The following is an 18,072-nucleotide window of genomic DNA, read 5'->3' on the forward strand; positions in this document are numbered from 1 at the left end:
TGAGAAATGAAATCATAATTAATTGAAAATATACACACACACTTGTCGTCGACTCTTTTCACCTACTTGTTAACTGGAAAAAGTAAAAATATCATTTTTATGGTTAATTTTTATTCATATTGCAGTAACTGTGTTTGAAATGAAGAAATTATTTTCAAATTTTTATTAGTTTTAATGTATAATGAGAAACATTAGTTTCTCGTAGTCCATGTTTTTTTTACTGGATCAAATACTTTGAATTTTGTTGAAATTTTTATATTATTCTTTAAAGATATATAGATATATTTGTTGAGTTATCATAGCACATTATATTGGCTTGATAATTAAAAGCTTTTGAAACTATTGATTTGTGACCATTGTGAATGTCGAATATGTTATTAACTTAATAAATGTCAAAACAAATGAAAGTATATGATTTATTCAAATTAATCATTTGAGTATAAAGTCTTTTTTTAAAGTAAAATTTTGTTTAATAAGAAATAAGTAATTCAATATTTCCAAACTAATTTATATACGTAAATATTTCAAGTAATGTGTCAATGTAGCAATGACAAAAATAGAATTTTAATTTCAAAATCTTATCTTTGTCATGAATTTAAAGCTGAATAAATAATTATGAAAATGTGTTTAATTTTACTGCTATTTTATGTTGTTAATTTTCTTGATCGCTTATGTTTACTAAAACGTTTAATTATTTAAAATTTTTATGCTTTTTATTTAGAATCTTTTTGGTAAGGTTATTATGCGATTATAAAATCTGTTATATTTTTCATCTGAAAATAAATATTTTATTAGCTCTATTTCGTTTTTTTTTAAAACAGTTGATTCATATTATTAATGAATATTCATTTATATCTTTAGTAAATGATATATATATATATATACATTCTGTAAATACTTTATCATTTCAAAAGTTCTGATGGAATCTAAAAACTTATCAGATTCGTTCCACGATTCAAATTTTGTTGCGTTTTCACGTAATACTTTTTTTCAATGATGTCGTTTGTCTAGAAGATGAATTTCCAATCAGAAAAGCCACATTCATATGAATACGAGTGCTGGTTGGATGGTATAATAGTTACAAAAGTATTCATAGAATTCATTGGAAAAATGATTTTTGTGTAGTGTTGGGCCACACACCACCAGTTACTAGACAGTCCTACTATACCACGAGTTTGATAATAATACAAGATGGTGTGCATGTAGAGGTGATGTAGATGTGACTTCCTTATATATTGTATATTGCACATGGGGTACATTGGTCTGACCATCCGTCCAAAGGAGATCAAATATCTTAAATTGAGAAAGGAAATATTATCATTCGGATGTTTTATTCTTATATCATTCTAAAACTTCAACAAATTAATAACAAGTGTTCGATATTATAGAGTTATTATTAGTGGAAAACATGTATACAGTGTCAAAAGGACCAAGTAAAATTGTTGCGAAAACACGACGAGGTATAAAATCCACATGCTAGGCATTGAGTTCAGAGTTTAATCATATACAACAAATAAACATGTAATTTTAAATTAATTTAATGATCTTTTCGTTTAAGGAATCAGTCAAAATCTTGATCGTTTAGATACTCTTCGAGAATTAACTAGAAAACCTGATCCCGCTGAAAAAGATTACAATGATGAAATCAACCGGTAATATATTTTTTATTATTATTATTATTATTTATTATTACATCATTGAACGTATTAAAGTCACTATACATTATATTTAGATAATTAATTTATAACATGTCATACTTTCATTTAGCCATGCTCCTAAACCTGTTTTCAATGTGAATGGTAAATCTAAACTTTGTTCACAAAGACATAGGATACAAGAAGTTATCACACCTCAACATGAAGAGCTTATAAAATTTGTCTACGAATGTAAGCATTAAATTTTTTATTTAAATATTTCCTGATAAATAAATTTCATCTTTTTAATAATTACTATCCTCATATGTCCAGCTTGGAGCCAAGTCGACAGTTGTGTAAGAAACGAAGTATCAGAAAAATCACATGATTCAAAAACAGGTAAATAAGAATCCTTTTTATAATAAATTTTCAAATAATTAAAAAAAATAAAGGTTAGGTTTTATTAAGAATAATTAACATACATTTAGTATTTTGTATAATTTTTATAATTACAATACATCGAGTAGAATTGATATTCATATTGTTTTTTAAATATTAAAAATAATGTTTATTTTAGGTTTAATTACCACTTTGTATTACAACGATGGTGAACCAAATGATACTCTTCAAGGTAAGCATAAACCAAATATACACATAGTACAATTTCCGTTATCAATTTTTTATTCATAAAAATCAACTTATCATTTAATAAAATAGAGATTAAGTAAAGTAACGGAAATTATACTGATAATTAAACCAAAAATTTTTATTATTTATTTAATTTTTATAGACTTCAAACCATTTGATCTGGAATCGTGGTGGGGAAAAAGATTGTTCAACAACATTACGAAATCACTTTAAAAATATTCATAAAGAATAGTGTAACGAAGAAAGAACGCAAAGAAGAAAGAACGAGCAAAAGGAAAAAAACACATTTTTACATTTATTTTGGCTTTTAAAAAAAGTGTCCGGTGAGAATCGATTATAGAGCTTGTAATTATCGCGATGAAATGAACATTGCCCGTTGTTTATAAAGTAATATATATATACGTATATATATATATACATATATATATATATATATCTATGTATAATATATATGTATACATATATACATACATATATTACTCCATATTATTAAGCACAAAGTGTTTCGTTAACTGGTATCATTCAATACAAATTTTGCTTTCACTAAAGATAATTCATCGACAAAACTGCTAATATTAGCAGAATTATTACGATGAAATTAATGCAACGATTTGTTATTCAAAAATAGAATAAATGAAAATAAAATTAGTGTACATATGAAATAGGAAAAAATTATGTGAGAAATTATATGATGTATCAGTTATCAATAATTCACTCTCGCATACCAATAGAAATAGAAAGACAATTTATTTAGTATATGATTGTAGACTGATATTTTTAAGATTGTTATATGTTCATTTAAAAATCCTCCGTACTATAATAAAGTTTCATTTATTGATGGAGGATAATCCTCATCGCGATCGTAGTCCAATTTAGTGCAATAGTGCTAACCAATTGTTTGGTCAAAATCTGACCCATAAAATCAATTGTTAATGAGTATAAATATATCTTTGTATACACTAAACTAATTTTGTTTCTAAACTTCGCGCCAATCGTTATGAATAACCTTGATACGTTAACTGGCTTTTTTCCTCTTGATAAAAGTGAAATCATAACCAATAAAACATGACTCATAACTATACTACAGTAAAAACAACCAATTAACAACGCCTTTGAGTTGATCAGTAATTTTAGATCATGATAATAATACAATAAAATAGTTTTAAAGAATTGTAGGTTATGTTATAACAATAATTTTTATAATAAATTCATCACTACAATTAGAATGTCATTAAAAAAATAAGGTAAGTAAAGTATATATAAAAAGTCATGTGACTGGCATATTGGCAATATAATCAAGATTTGTTACAGATTTTCTTATTAAAATGATAATAACTGATAAGAAATATTTACTTCTTGATGAACGGAAGGACGAGAAGGACAAATTCAATGATTATTGTCTTTTTTAATTTTAAAAATAATTATGAAATCATATCATGATGGCTGTTAAAAGTCTTCTTAATGACTATGTGATTACTCGATTGATTCATTTTTAGCATTAAATTAATAAACAAGAAGATGAACGCTGTTATTGCAATGTGTACCTTTTGTGAGATCCATGGTCCTAGAGTAATATTTACAACTCAAACATATCGTACTTTTGACAATAAAGACTCTACAAAAAAATTAAGATTTTATGGACCCAAAGAAATAATGCAACAGTGTTATCGCAGAAGATTCTCAATATCCGATGATTCCCGACGAGAATGTGATGGATGTAAAAGTCTAGGCAATGTTAAATATTTAAGCAACGAACATGAAAGCCGAACATCTTTTTTATCAGCACGTCAACCCCTTACTGAGGACATCGCTAATTTATTAGGACATGCTTGCATAAGGTTCGTACGAAAAAATACACGCCAAGTCATGGGTCAATTCAACGGAGTTTTGTCTTGGCCTTAGGAGCTTAAGCTGCGAACTTCATCTCGGAAAAGATGGCATCTGTTACTTTGGTGATGAGCATCGTGGTCATGTCTTGAGTCATGCTTTTACTTTAAAAGATGCACAGGTATTCTATTTTTTGGTAAATTTTATGTTAATCATATTTATTTATAATTTTACATCATCGACTTGTTTAAGGCTCGTGGCATCAGACGATCTTGTAGTTTCATCGTATTCATGAAAGATAAACAATATTTGCTCAATATGTGGCCTTTTTTTGTTGATAATCTGAAACAAGTGATTCGTGAATTACAAGATTTTGCTGAACGAAAATATGATGCTGATGAAGCTGAAAATCCTCAACGCGCCGCTCGATTATTATCAATAAATGGAGGGGTATCTACTAATCAAGATACATCACGAGGCACACCAAGAGGACTTTGTGAAATCACAAATGAAAAACATGTATTTATAAGAATCCATATGTGGCTAGTTTGGATTTTGAGCGCTGGAGCAAGACATCTTGTTGAAATTTGTCCCATTTCTAATGATGCAACTGAGTCATCTATACCATTTAATTATATAACACGTGATTTACAAGAAAAATTTAGTAAAGCTACAGATGCTTCATGTTCGGCATTTTTACTCAGTTATCAAGATTTTAAAGAGAATCCAGAATTTTTAAATATTTCAGAAAAGAAATGTCCAACAACTATTTTGCGCAATCTTAAACAACAGTTAACGACAGAGAAATTTAGACAATTATTATATGCAAGTTTGACAGGAATTCAAATTCTTGTTCGTGGGTCAGAAGAAGAAACGTTTGAAACGATATATGCCTTAAGTTCATTGGTACCAAGAGCTTGTCGACGAATTAAGTTACAAGCAACTGAATACATCGATGAATACAACTGCAACTTTCTTGGTGTTGATCAATCAATAGCTGTGCCTGTTCCCTGTTCCAGTGTTTGTAGATTAGATATTGTTCCTGAAGATCACAGACAAAGTGATACAAAATCCCACATTGTTAAGTGGACTGGGATACTTCCTAATAAATTACCAACACTTTTAATTAAACTAGAAAAATATTTAGACAATAAAAAACTTGACGATACCGTGGTCAAAACACAATTCATGGTTCTTCAAGAAGAGTGGGCAAATATTGCAAAAATTGTTCATACAATGAAAGGCCGCGGCCACAGAAATGATCTTAATGGTCTGATAATTAGTTTAGGTGCTGGAATGCATGATCGGAGATTACTTGACTCGTGGTCCATGGGTTTACCATCAAATCCTGCTTAATTAAATAAAAGAAATGTACATATTGATACTTTTCATCATTTATATTCATATATGGTTGTGTACTAATTATTTTTAAATAAATTATTTATTTGATATTTGATAAGAGCATTTTTATTTTCGTTTTACGAAATTATTGATCACAATACTTGCATATTTATTTCAATAAACAAATAACATATTGTAATAACAAGTAGAATTTATAATAGATAAAATAGATCAAAAATTTATACGTTAATTAATTAATTTGATTATTTAATCAAATAAAAAATAATTTCATTTGACGATTGTAAAGAGAAAAAAATTAACTATTCGTGCATGATTTTATCAATCCTTTTTAGAGAAATCTGATAAAACATCGGATGTGGCTTTGACAGCTAAAATGAAGGTAAAAAATAGTTTTAATTTGTGTTATGACAAATTCATGTTTTTGAAGTGGAAAATTAGAATAAGTTAATGTTGTTAATACTTATTAGTATTGGAATTATTACAATACTTAAAAATTATAACAAGTATATATTTTACTTTACAATCATTTTATTACTATTAAAACAATTACTAATAAAGGTATGTTGATATGAATCATACTTAAATATATATATATATATATATGACATTAATTAAATGTAAGAAATAATAGATAAATTCTTAACATAATAATTACTTCAATGACGGTAAGTAAATTGTAATAGTTATGAAAACAGGTATGCTGCTAATAAACATACTCATGTAATAAATATCATTATACCAATTAATTTTTTATGAATTAATGTATGAAAAAATAGCATTTAGATGACTTAAACTCTTTTTCCACTTCAATATTAAAATTACGAAGTCTTACCAGCTTCACGAGCCTTCGATACTAAGTTATCAAGTTCTGGTTGATATTTAATGAATTTTGGTCTTATAAAACGATGATAAAGGACTGTTGATCCATTGTATTCAACAGGAGCCATTAACCAAATGTACAGAAGACACTAATATTTTTTAATATAATTATAAATTATATCGTTGTATTAATCGGAAGTTTTGAAGAAAAAATAGTTAAATATACCTTGAATAGCCAGTAGACAGGAAACCAGCACACGATATAATCAGAGAAAAACTCAATGATAGTGAAAACTGCAAATACAACCCAATAGGTTAACCATTTAGTATCATCTTCTTTACGTGGCGATTCTAGTGCTTTCATCGAACAATACGCTGGATAAACGAATCCAATAATGTTACAAAGTAACTGTTGGCCTATACCTACAACAAGATATAGTGCCAGAAGTCCCATGGAACCTGCAAAGTTGATTAATTGATTAACATTATGATGTTTCATAAAAGACCGGTTCTTTTAATTGGTAATTAAGATCTAAATACTATGAATTGAAATAATTATATAAGAAAACTTGAAATTAAGATTGTATGAAGTATAATATTTAATTATATTATAATATCATAAAATGGTAATTAGAAAAATAACAGAATAAATAGGATTTAATGTATAACCTCACTGACCTAAAAAAATATATAGCCGATCGATGCCAGTTTTTGCTTCTGCAGTTGCAAACAATTTTGCCCACGGCTTACTTTCATCTTTTAGTGCTTTTTCTAACGAATCTTTCATTGCAACTATTCGAGCCATTCTGAGTAATATTTAGGAAATTATAAGGAAAATTTAAGTGTAAAATTTCTGCGATTCTTCCTTTACTTTTTCTGTGATGACTGTTTCAAAAGTTTAAGAAAACTACTAGCGATACCACTCGACGAAAAATTGAAATAAAAGATAATTGTGAATTCTCTCATAGTACGAATATTCGCATAAGAATTTTTCTTTTACAAATATTTAATTTATTATGTAATTTTATTAATTTCATTATGACTGAAGTTTTATACCATTTATTGATAATTCCATAACAGCCTGTAAATTGTTATTTGTGTATTTGGCTAAATTCGTATCAAGCGTTAACACCTTTCTCGCATGTGATTTTATAATACTTTTAAGTATATAAAGAATGCTGAAGAAATTATAAAAAAGGAAATGATGTGATATTTTTGAAAGAATTACTATGATTACAACTAAGGACGTAATCCTGATCCTTGTTTTTTAATAAATGTTTAAATAACTAATGCTTTCAATTTTTTTGTACATGTATAATTTTCAATAATTTTTTTTATGTCCTAGCTATTATTATTTATATAAATTTTTTTTAATTGTTGATTTTCAATGTAAGTTAATATTTATAAATTGTTTCGAATTCTATACTTTATTGATATATTTCAAGTTCTGAAGTTTGGTAAAAATTCAGTATCTATAGTCATATTATGCAATAACAAATCTACAGCCAAAAAATTTCAATTTCATGATAAAAATAAGTTTTAACAGAACTACGAATTTTCAATTAAGATCATGATAAAACTTACTTGTGTCTATTTGTGACAAAAAAATCAATGAATAATTTTTCAACAAATAGTAAGTAAAAAATAGCACCTCATTATTTGTCAATGTTCAACTTTCCAGGAGTAAGAGCTAATTTTCTGATGTTTCGAATAGTTGTTGCTGCAGCTATTTGTACTTCAGGATCATCAGATCCAACTAATCGTAATACATGCTACGAAACGTGAAAATAATTGAATAGAATAAGATTTTATCGTAGCAATTTATAATCTGTAAATATTTTTAGAAACATTACCTTTATAACTCCACAAGTATGCATTGTAATACAATTTAATGGTTCTTTACTTAAATGATAAAATGCAATGCACACTCCTTTTAACACATCTTTGTTTTTACTGTAAGCATAATTTACAAGTGGTGCAACCGCATTTAATCTTCCAAATTCATAATTATTACGTCCCCATTCACAGCAAAAAGCAATAGCTAATGTTAAATTTGCTCGTAAATATTCATCTTTCTGAAACAAAAAAAATAATCTCTCACAATTATAGTTGAATAGAATTAAATTTTAGAAGTATGTTTTAAACATCTGTAAAATTGAATATATTCATTTTACCGTATGAACAAGTTTAGCTAATTTTTTTACAACACCATGATCAGTGAGAATACCGAGATTTTCAGAATCAACGGCAATTTCTGCAATAGTAGCACAAACTGCAGCAAGTACTTCAGTTTCTTCACTATCTAAAATTGAAACAGTAAGCTCAAGACCTCCTACAAAGGCGCGCACCATTTCAGGTGAATCTTTAGCATTCTTAATGCATGGCACTAATGCTCTACATGCATTTCGTTTTACAATATTGCTAGGATGTTTCAACAAAGACCACATTAGTCGTACACCATCAAGAGCATGCGATGAATCATTAATAACATCCATACACTGCTCATCTTTAGCACATTCTTTTATGACTAAAGGTAAATTTTCAAGAAGTGGTTCGTATGTTCCACTCAATAATCTAATCTGAATTTACAATACTTCTTTAATTATTATCAATTGCTACTTAAGACAATTTTCTAAATATATTTTTTCTAAATACTAACTAGTTTTGGCAAACCGTTATTCACCCTTAGAACGTGTCTATTAGCAGGATCAACACAACATTCAGCTAACGCACCCACAACATGTGCAAGAACTTGTTCATCCTCATTTTCTTCGAGTAATGGTACAAGAGAAGCAACTAAACTATTTTGATTGAATCTTGTTATATTTTCTGGACTCATAGCACACTTCCAAATAGCTCCAGTAACTGCAGAAAGAAGGCGCTTATTTGATCGAATATATTCGCATTGAACTAAACGGCAAAGAGGGTCTAATCCACCCGATTGTCGCACCATATCTCGTGTTAATTTATTAGCTGCACACTTAAAAATAGCTAATGCACAGTTTTCCTGAAGTTTTATTCTTTCATTTTGAAAAAGGGTATCTTCCATTTTATTTACATTTTTTTGATATTCATTATCAGATAATGTATTTTCAATATTCGTATTAGTTTTGTGATTATTTGATGATGATTGCTTATCACTAAGTGATTCACTGTTGCATAAGTGACGAACAATATCCGTGATAATTCCCATTTGCTCAAATGCAAATCGAAAAACTTTCTATAAAAAAGAATGATATTGAGCGATAAATCTAACGAAAATAATTTCAATTATGCAGTTCTCGAAAATTTTAATCATTTAAAATATTGTTAATAAATTTTAACCAAGAACTGCTTGCTTTAATAAAATATCTAAAAATTAACCAACCAAATCAGCACATAATTGAATAGATCCCATAATAGGAATAATTAAATTAATATGGGTTGATTGAAGGAAACGACTCATAAAGAAAACCACCCCATGCTTTCGAAGTTCTTCTTTAATTTTAGGACTATTACTTAATGCATTGAGAACTTTAGCACAAGCTATGGCAACTGCTATATGTTGGCGTTCATTTTCATTCAAGTTTTCTGGATTTCTATGTAAAACATTGTCCGGGATATCCATCGCATCTAGCTGTAATTAAAAATAATTGATGATACTTTTTATGAATTTTAATCATTTGAATAAAATTAGAACTACTATTCTTACTATTAGAGCAATACCCGAACGAATTCGAATTTGTTTTCTGGCTTTTCGCATCATTGCTATGCTTGCCATTGTTTCTGCTGTTGATATCCGGATATCTCTTGCTGGATGCTTAAGCAGTTGAATGAGTGGCGAAACAATACCAAGATCAATAAGATATCGACGAGTTTCTGAATAATTTCCCATTTGTGATAAAACACCAAGAGAACCAAGTTGACATTTAACATCTTTAGTTTCTAAAAGGTTAACAAGAATTTCTAATCCACCCATTTCACGAATAGCACGTTGAATTGACTGTAATGATAATAATTTTAACAATAATTTCAATGTAAAAAATAAATAACAAGTTATTTCGGTGATTGCTTACTCTATTGCTTAGTTGATAATTTTTTAATAGACATAGAGCAACAGTTGTAGCTGTTTGATTTCCAGCTTTGATATATTTAATGAGTTTTTGAAGCTGCCAAAACTCAGATGCAATTTCAGGAGGATCCTCTTTAACAAAGAGTGCTTCTTCTTCATCTTCTGATTGAGATTCATCATCGGAACTTTCTTCTTCAGCTGTTTCATCGATATATTGATGGCGAGGACCAACACCAGCTATTTTAGATCCCTGCTTTGAGGAAAATAATATCAGTTCGTGTGATATAATGACTTGATTTTTATAATAATTTTGATAAAAAAATATTAGTAAAACATAATATGCTTATGATTATTTATATTTGAAAAATAAAATATTGGGCAAGCAATGAAAAAAATTTTGTCATAAATATTTATCTGTTTGCTAAATTTTGATAGTATTTTTTATTTGTATTAAACATAAATGTTAGTATTTAACCTTAATTTTTAAATACAATAAAGTTATAAATTATTTAAAAAGTTTTTAGGAACACATATTACAATTTCATGATTAGAAAAAAAATTTCATAAAATCTTTTTTAGCCTCTCAGTTATATTTTAATCATTCAATGCATTTACACTTTTAATAGAACACAATGATTGCTCCAAGTCATTTTTAAGATCAGGAAGTCTATTTTTTTTCTCATGACTAGATGATTTTTTTTTAATAGTATCTGGTATCTTCAAACTTGTCATTAGTATTAAATATTATTTTAACATGTACAATACTTTTATCTTCTGAAATATATGTGAACAATTAATTTAATATCACTTAGCCCATATCAGTAATAGAAACTAATTTTGAATAAATAATAAACTATCGATCAAACAAACGGTTTTTCTTTGTGTGTTTGTATGTGTACATATTCTGCTTATTTAACTACCTTTACTTAAACATGTAATGTTGTTAAATCGATTTCAATTGTGTAATTTTCTACGTGTGTATTTCTGTTATATTCATTATGTTGATAAAACAAATTATACTCTATTTTTATAACTGATTTATGATATCTATCGTGCAATCAAGAATTTATTTTATTTTATTACGCTTTCAATATCATATTATATGATAAAATCCTTCACTTAAGAGTAGTTCATTTAATTTATTTATGAGGTTTTTGGAATATTAATTTAATCAACACCTTCAAAATGTAAAAATAGATTTTTTATAAACAGGGTTAAAGGCTGTTAACTCAGAAAACAATTATTTAAATACATGCTCAATCAAATCTATTTAAATATACCACTATGATGTATGTCACTAGATTATTGAGGAAGAAAAATATTTCAATAATCAATATAATTACTGTTTAAATAAAAATTAATGTAACTATGAGCTAATTATAAAAATTTTCCAATTAGTATTTTGAAATCTATTGATTCCAAAATCATGCAGATAAACTAATATATTAATAATTTAATAAATAATGTGTTATGTATTTATTATTGACCTCTATCTGATCTCACGGCAGATGATGGATGCAAAGTCACTTGTTGATAAATATACCACTTTAACACAGAAGAGTTTGAATATTGTTTCATTGAGTCATCATATCCTTTTTTTAAATATTGATAATATAATTTGTAAATAAATATATCTGTGTATATATATCTATATATTTATATATTTATATATATATATATATAATTCTAAGAAATAAAAATATGCCAAATTATAGGTTGATCATATCTTTGGGTTTAGATGACAATAAAAATGAACGTAAAATGAATGATTGTACAGTACTCAATGATTAGATAAATTAATGAAATATAAAAGAAGATATTGTATTTAATATCTATATACCGTTTAATAAGAATGACATTGAAGGTGTTGAAACACATTGATGTGTGCATATATGTACATCAATAGGATGCGAATACACATTCAATATCAAGGACTCTCGAATAAATGAGTAATATAAGATGTTGAACTAATAAATTTGTAATAGTGTGAGTAAAGTATGCTCTGCAGTGCTTTTAATGGCCGCATTTTCATATCAAGCAGTTCGTTTAGTGAAAAGTATTAAAAATAAAACTGAAATAGTGGTGTTGAATTACAGAAATAGTAGTTCCATAATGGATAAAACCGTTTGTTTCACTGGAGTTCAAGACAGTCATAATGGTATTATTGTTGATTCTACTAAGGAACCGTGCTCAGCTGATCGGGTTGCCAATCGGCTCCAAAGTACGTTAAAAAGCATGTGTGGGGATGATGTACACTGATCGCGCGAAATTTGAATCAATTGTTTTGTATAAATGAAATTCAGATAAAAAACTGAAAAAAATTAAAATGTAATTTTAAATAATAAATAAAAGACTTGAATAATTGATAATAAGTTTGAATTATCAGTATTCAGAATAAAATATCGTTTTCAAAGTCAAATAAAATTAAACTAAAATATGATAAGTAAAAAAGTTATGCTGATTATTTGAATGAAGTATCATAGAATGTATGTACTTTTAACTTATAAGGATTTGATGTTTTTTTTTTGTAATAATTAAAAAATTTCAAAACAGTATTTATATTTGAATTAATTTCTTTTCATTACTAATTAGTAGTAAAAAGTAGTTAAATAATTACTTTGATTTGTACTTGTTTTATAATAAAGTATGTGTTATTTTTTCAGCATCTATTATGGAATGGATAAATGCAAATAGAAAAACCATATGGTTTAGGGTGGATCGATTAAATGCAGACTGGATTCCACACTTAGTAAAAGAGGGATTTTATTTTCATCATGCCAAAGAAGAATACGTTGTTTTATATCGATGCTTGACGTCTGATAAGAATATTCCTCCATATGCTCACACCAATATTGGTATTGGAGCGTTTGTAATAAATAAAAAAACTAATGAGGTATTAATAATTAAAGAAAAACATGCGAATCAAGCTCCCAATCAAATTAAATGGAAACTTCCAGGTGGTTATGTTGAACCAGGTATGAACAATTTTAAAAGTTATGTAGCTTATTAATAAATGTAGAAAAAAAACATTATTAATATTATTGGAAAATAAATTAATTAAAAAAATTAATATTCCAGGTGAAACACTTCCGGAAGCAATTGAAAGAGAAGTACAAGAAGAAACTGGAATAATAGCTAAATTTAAATCATTAGTAGGATTTAGACATGCTCATGGTTATGCATTTGGATGCAGTGATGTTTACTTCATTGCTCGATTAGAACCAGAAACATTCGAGATAAAGAATTGTAGTCAAGAAATTTCAGAATGCACATGGATGAAGGTACAGTTTATGTATTATTTTGGTACAAACTTATGATTGATTCTTATTTTGAAGCATTCTGATTAATAAATAATAAGTATCTTTTATTGTTTTATATAGCTTGATGACTATGCACAGGATCCGAATGTTCATAAATTAAATCGTTTTATTGCTAAAAAAATGATTGAGTGCATGGATAAACACATAGAAATTGGATTAATTCATGGTCAACGTCCAAATACTACAGAACCAATTTGGATTTATGCAATAACCCATGAAAATGAAAAAAATTTACCCATTAATAATTAACAATACATTGAAATCAAATTAAATTACAATTAAAAGTATGTATATGTATATTTATATAAATTCAATAGAAATCATGTACGGAATTAAAAGGATCTTGTAAGAGATACTCCAAAAGATAATATAAAATTAAATACTTACTTATTTTAAATAGTATTTTGATATAATGATAATGCTTTAATTAAGAAAAATAGTGATTGATAAATATTTTTAGAGAATAATAATTTAGGAATGGAGTCTTGTGGAAAAATAAAGATTTAATATACATATATATTTTGTATAGTTTATTTAATTTTAGTATCGAATGATATTCAAAGTAATGAGAGCTGCGAAGGATATCGTTTCTATTGTTAAACATTATTTTTTACATTTTAGTTCGTTTTGATAACATTAATAAGTGACTAGGTAGTGAAAACGCAGCCTTATTTTATAAAGAAATCATTATAAAACAAACACCACAATATATTGATGCTAGATATGTCGTGTAGGCACATCGTTGGTTTTTTTCATTCAACTATGGTATCTAATGAATCATTATTTAATATTAACGAATCTTAAATTAGTATTTACAGCAAAGGAAATTCATTCAACTTAAATATACCTTTTTTGTGAAAAAATATCAATTTTATCTGAATACTTGTAAAGATGACATTTTCATTAAATTTCAAATTTTTTTTCCATTCTGATTTTTATATCTAAAGTTACGAATTCTCATTTATTCGAAAATAATGTTCATTAAATTATAAAACTATTAAAGCATATCAACTGAATACAATCTCTGTCATATAAAAAAATTAAAAGACTTTATTAGCAGTAAAACAATTTGACTAAAATTGAGAGAAAAGAAATTACTAAAAGCTCAATATGAGCCATCGTCACGTAACTACATTTGAAATCAACCTGAGAATTCACTTTACCGATGATGCATTTTTTTTTTTTAACAAATACTATACAAGTTTATAATGACAAATAAATTCACAGCAAATTCAATTTCATTTTATCACTGAATATCAAACTGAATATCAAACGTCATCGAGATGCATCATTGGTCGATTAAAAACATACCACTCCCGCGTATTTCTGCAGACGTGACATGTAAAAAATTTTGGATAGCTCTCTCACGTACATAATGTTTTGACAATTCACATACACATCTTTTGAATTAATATATTACCAGAATACAAGTGGTATGCGCTTATTGCTTTGTACATCTATATACAAACGATAAAAGGACTGCTAGTTGTACAAAGTAAATTATTTGGACACAAATGAGTAATGATGTTTGTATTTCAATCAATGTGTAATAGTAAACGGGTAATTCCACATGAAAAACAGAATCATATTATTTTTATTTCAATACTATTGTTTCAATTATTGAATTAAATCATACAAAAATATATAGGAAAATATTTATCTCACTCTATTTTATAAACTATTATTTGACTGAAACTTTATGAAGTGATGTTGTTAATATGTATGGAATTACCCAATAGTTTTTAAAATAAAAAATAAAATAATAATATTATATAAATAATTATTATAATCATAGTAATAATTGAGAAATATTATATAAATTAAAAATTAAATCTAAATATATAAGACTGCAGTCCTTTATAATTCAAGCATCCAAATAATACCAGTAGTTCGTAATTCAGTTTTTTAATTTTAATCTATATAATTGTGTAAAACGTACACAAAAGCTACGAGGTAACTCGTTTTGTCGTACATCTTTACATCTTCAGTCTCATTGAGTTCTTTTGAACATATGTCGCCACATGTAACGTTTTCGCTTCCATAAAAAAATTTACATAGTTTTAATCTCAATTTCTGTAATAATAATCTTTATTTGTGCATAGCTTAAACGTTTTTTGTCGACAGCGGCTCGTGGAGAAGGCACTATTTTTTAATTTACATCAATTTTCATAATTTTATCAAGACAATTTAATTGTGGTTCCTGAGTGTAAAATTATGTTCATGATTTAACAATTAAGAGCCAGTAGAAATAAAACTCGAGAAGGTAACGAATCGATATGTGGAACCAGCGGATGCTAGAGGCTTGTCCTTTTTCAATGTCTTTTTCATCTCTTCTTTCATCTTCCACCGAATACGGCGTGTAACGCTCACCTAAAGGGCGTGCCTCAAGTCCCTCGTGGTTACGAATAGCAGCACACATATCTTTTTTACTCTTTTTCGTCTCACGAGACCATTGAACTCTTCATTCTCTCCCTTTTTTTCTCTCATTCTATCTCACATACATTCTTTTACTTTTTTTCTACATCTTCTGCAATGTTTTTTTTTTTCTCTCCTCGGCCAAAAAAGTATTCATCCTTTTCATATCCAAACTGTCATTCTTCTTATAGTATAACTATCTTACAATAAGGAAAGCATTGATTACTGAGTGGAAGGCTTCCATAGATAAAATGTGATGATCCAAGTCTGATAGACGGGCTCAGTCACCAGGTCAATAAACGTAAATTGTTTTCAGCTGATCCTTTAGTTCAGGAGGAATGGCACATGTATCTGTATTCTTCTTTTTTACTAGCCGACGCCAGCGTCCACCGAGGTTCTTACGAATGCCTTTGGCAAATCCAGGCCGATCCGACTCCAAACCGTGTACAAGCGTATTCTAAAAAAAAAAAAAAACAATATTAATAATATAGTTGGTTCAATCAGTATAAAAATAGAATAATATTATGGTGTTGTAAATATTCTAGGAATTGAGGAAATTTCTTTTCTTTATTTTATCAACCTTTTGAAGGATAAATCTCATTTCTCACACTACTATCGGTTTATTTTTCTCCCCAATTTTTTATATGTATATACGATAAAATATTTAAATCTCACCAACATCTGAAGGGTGCTTGTCTTTCATACACAAACCTAGTATTTTACGAATCTACCATTGCTATAAGTCGTATATGAAATCACCCTACTATTCACTATATCCATCAACTTCCCTAGACGAGACGACGTCGTTTTAAGATCGATAAAACTCCCTCGGCATCGTTGGGTTTTGGTCATTGAACTCACCAGAAACTTGAGAATATGCTGAATTTTTCATATTGAAAGTAAAAATGGCACTAGATTTATTTGTAATATATACTTTTCTGCAATTATATAGGTATATTGACGTATTTACTATTTTAATTATACGCATTTTAATTCACCTTAATGTTTGTTTAATCAAAATTATGCTCATCACACTAAGTGACTTAAAATCGATCTTATTTATTTATGTTTTCAAAACAATATGAATTTATTTGAACTCAAATATTTTTATATTAATTCATAATGTTGAATTTTTATAATTTTATTTGATTTGAGGCAAACTAATAAGGTGAAAATTAATTATTTAAATTCTTCATTAAACTTTCTTTTCATCCATTCATTATATCAAACCTTGAAAATAAATTATTAGACTTTTAAAATATTCATTTATTAATACCGTTACCGGGATTCAATACGGAAGTGAAAATGACATAGACTTTGAAGTCAGAACAATCTCGTGATTGGAATTGATCATGGTTTGCATGTCCTGATACCTTGTTACGTTTTTCGTATGTAAAATTTTCCTAATTTCGGCAATATATTTCTTACTAGACTGTTTTAAAGGAATGATGTCGATATGTGGGCAAAATTTACGAGGCTGAGCAGATATTTTAACGCTTCCTAAGGCCTTTCTCTACATAAAAGCAGGTCTTACTCTTTGCTATAACAAGTAAAAGGCGGAGCGGAATTTATCTGGGTGTGATGCCAAAGTAAAACGAGATAAAGGTTGAGTAATGTAAGTATATAATATAAGTAGAATAGGAGAGAATATATTGTATAGTGAGTATAAGGTAGAGAGAGAGAAGGTGGTGCAGCTGCCGCGTTTGGGGTCCTGTCGGTTAGTAACTGTCTTCGTTGCTGGGTATCCGCACGCCCACCCACACCAAATTTAGCGTTGTGTCGAGGGCGACTTGGCACGAAAGTGGCCACGCACCGCCGTTTATAGTGGCAACAGTTCTATTCCCCGTGCTCGTGACCGGGATACAAGTGTCCATGGCAAGGAGCCAATTCCTTGGACTTTGAAATCGTCGATGGCGACATGCTGACGAGACAACGAACAGACTGTTCGATTCATTTCTTTTGAGTAATTTTTAGCCATACGGAAAAAGATGAGCGG

The 18,072-nt window shown here is 28.0% G+C and overlaps 6 protein-coding genes across 7 annotated transcripts in view; 3 read left to right on the top strand and 3 right to left on the bottom strand.

The window, feature by feature from the left end:
• Positions 1-1,144: 1,144 nt before the first annotated feature.
• Positions 1,145-3,246, top strand: LOC118067227 (MAPK regulated corepressor interacting protein 2). The gene is made up of 6 exons (XM_035083867.1): positions 1,145-1,460; positions 1,559-1,652; positions 1,768-1,886; positions 1,968-2,033; positions 2,212-2,265; positions 2,425-3,246. The coding sequence occupies exons 1-6, from the start codon at positions 1,409-1,411 to the stop codon at positions 2,493-2,495; spliced, it is 456 nt and encodes a 151-aa protein (XP_034939758.1). The 5' UTR covers positions 1,145-1,408; the 3' UTR covers positions 2,496-3,246.
• Positions 3,247-3,392: 146 nt separating this feature from the next.
• BHD (Birt-Hogg-Dube) lies at positions 3,393-5,565 on the top strand. The gene is made up of 4 exons (XM_035083858.1): positions 3,393-3,526; positions 3,594-4,120; positions 4,185-4,290; positions 4,362-5,565. Exons 2-4 carry the CDS (start codon positions 3,801-3,803, stop codon positions 5,463-5,465), a joined length of 1,530 nt encoding a protein of 509 aa, XP_034939749.1. The 5' UTR covers positions 3,393-3,526; positions 3,594-3,800; the 3' UTR covers positions 5,466-5,565.
• A 5-nt stretch (positions 5,566-5,570) lies between these two features.
• Positions 5,571-7,234, bottom strand: LOC118067226 (receptor expression-enhancing protein 5-like). Its single transcript, XM_035083865.1, has 4 exons — positions 6,969-7,234; positions 6,517-6,749; positions 6,304-6,439; positions 5,571-5,839 (listed from the first exon to the last, which is right to left on the bottom strand). The coding sequence occupies exons 1-4, from the start codon at positions 7,093-7,095 to the stop codon at positions 5,790-5,792; spliced, it is 546 nt and encodes a 181-aa protein (XP_034939756.1). The 5' UTR covers positions 7,096-7,234; the 3' UTR covers positions 5,571-5,789.
• A 474-nt stretch (positions 7,235-7,708) lies between these two features.
• Positions 7,709-11,073, bottom strand: gudu (Armadillo repeat-containing protein gudu). The gene is made up of 8 exons (XM_035083874.1): positions 10,957-11,073; positions 10,346-10,591; positions 9,982-10,272; positions 9,658-9,906; positions 8,950-9,510; positions 8,465-8,869; positions 8,144-8,365; positions 7,709-8,062 (listed from the first exon to the last, which is right to left on the bottom strand). Exons 1-8 carry the CDS (start codon positions 11,071-11,073, stop codon positions 7,946-7,948), a joined length of 2,208 nt encoding a protein of 735 aa, XP_034939765.1. The 3' UTR covers positions 7,709-7,945.
• Positions 11,074-12,197: 1,124 nt separating this feature from the next.
• Positions 12,198-14,159, top strand: LOC118067225 (nudix hydrolase 6). Of its 2 annotated transcripts, none has more exons than XM_035083864.1 (4): positions 12,198-12,499; positions 13,005-13,316; positions 13,420-13,622; positions 13,722-14,159. In XM_035083864.1, the coding sequence occupies exons 1-4, from the start codon at positions 12,358-12,360 to the stop codon at positions 13,908-13,910; spliced, it is 846 nt and encodes a 281-aa protein (XP_034939755.1). In that variant the 5' UTR covers positions 12,198-12,357; the 3' UTR covers positions 13,911-14,159. The 2 variants fall into 2 exon arrangements, with proteins under 2 accessions (XP_034939755.1, XP_034939754.1); XM_035083863.1 differs by having other exon boundaries at positions 12,201-12,562; positions 13,722-14,156.
• A 13-nt stretch (positions 14,160-14,172) lies between these two features.
• The window catches only part of LOC118067233 (uncharacterized), a gene marked incomplete at its 5' end in the record, with an annotated part of 43,157 nt that continues 39,257 nt past the window's right edge, over positions 14,173-18,072 (bottom strand). Inside the window, one exon of the mRNA XM_035083875.1 lies at positions 14,173-16,533. Within this exon, the coding sequence (XP_034939766.1) occupies positions 16,369-16,533 (165 nt within the window). The remainder of the gene's footprint in view (positions 16,534-18,072) is intronic.

Source organism: Chelonus insularis, unplaced genomic scaffold, assembly GCF_013357705.1.
Source record: "Chelonus insularis isolate UGA/USDA-ARS -01 unplaced genomic scaffold, ASM1335770v1 contig_370_pilon, whole genome shotgun sequence".
Classification (NCBI taxonomy): Eukaryota; Metazoa; Arthropoda; class Insecta; order Hymenoptera; family Braconidae; genus Chelonus; species Chelonus insularis.

Coding starts and splice junctions, on each gene's coding strand:
- LOC118067227 (XM_035083867.1), top strand. CDS start 1,409: ATGTATACAGTGTCAAAAGGACCAAGTAAAATTGTTGCGAAAACACGA. Junction 1,887..1,967: donor TATAAAATTTGTCTACGAAT/GTAAGCATTAAA, acceptor TCATATGTCCAG/CTTGGAGCCAAGTCGACAGT. Junction 2,034..2,211: donor ATCACATGATTCAAAAACAG/GTAAATAAGAAT, acceptor TGTTTATTTTAG/GTTTAATTACCACTTTGTAT.
- gudu (XM_035083874.1), bottom strand. CDS start 11,073: ATGACAAGTTTGAAGATACCAGATACTATTAAAAAAAAATCATCTAGT. Junction 10,273..10,345: donor ATTATCAACTAAGCAATAGA/GTAAGCAATCAC, acceptor TTATCATTACAG/TCAATTCAACGTGCTATTCG. Junction 8,870..8,949: donor ATAACGGTTTGCCAAAACTA/GTTAGTATTTAG, acceptor TTGTAAATTCAG/ATTAGATTATTGAGTGGAAC.
- LOC118067225 (XM_035083863.1), top strand. CDS start 12,358: ATGGCCGCATTTTCATATCAAGCAGTTCGTTTAGTGAAAAGTATTAAA. Junction 12,563..13,004: donor GGTTGCCAATCGGCTCCAAA/GTACGTTAAAAA, acceptor TTATTTTTTCAG/CATCTATTATGGAATGGATA. Junction 13,317..13,419: donor AGGTGGTTATGTTGAACCAG/GTATGAACAATT, acceptor TTAATATTCCAG/GTGAAACACTTCCGGAAGCA.
- LOC118067226 (XM_035083865.1), bottom strand. CDS start 7,095: ATGGCTCGAATAGTTGCAATGAAAGATTCGTTAGAAAAAGCACTAAAA. Junction 6,750..6,968: donor TCGGCTATATATTTTTTTAG/GTCAGTGAGGTT, acceptor TCAACTTTGCAG/GTTCCATGGGACTTCTGGCA. Junction 5,840..6,303: donor ATCGAAGGCTCGTGAAGCTG/GTAAGACTTCGT, acceptor CCTTCATTTTAG/CTGTCAAAGCCACATCCGAT.
- BHD (XM_035083858.1), top strand. CDS start 3,801: ATGAACGCTGTTATTGCAATGTGTACCTTTTGTGAGATCCATGGTCCT. Junction 4,121..4,184: donor TTAGGACATGCTTGCATAAG/GTTCGTACGAAA, acceptor TCTTGGCCTTAG/GAGCTTAAGCTGCGAACTTC. Junction 4,291..4,361: donor TTACTTTAAAAGATGCACAG/GTATTCTATTTT, acceptor GACTTGTTTAAG/GCTCGTGGCATCAGACGATC.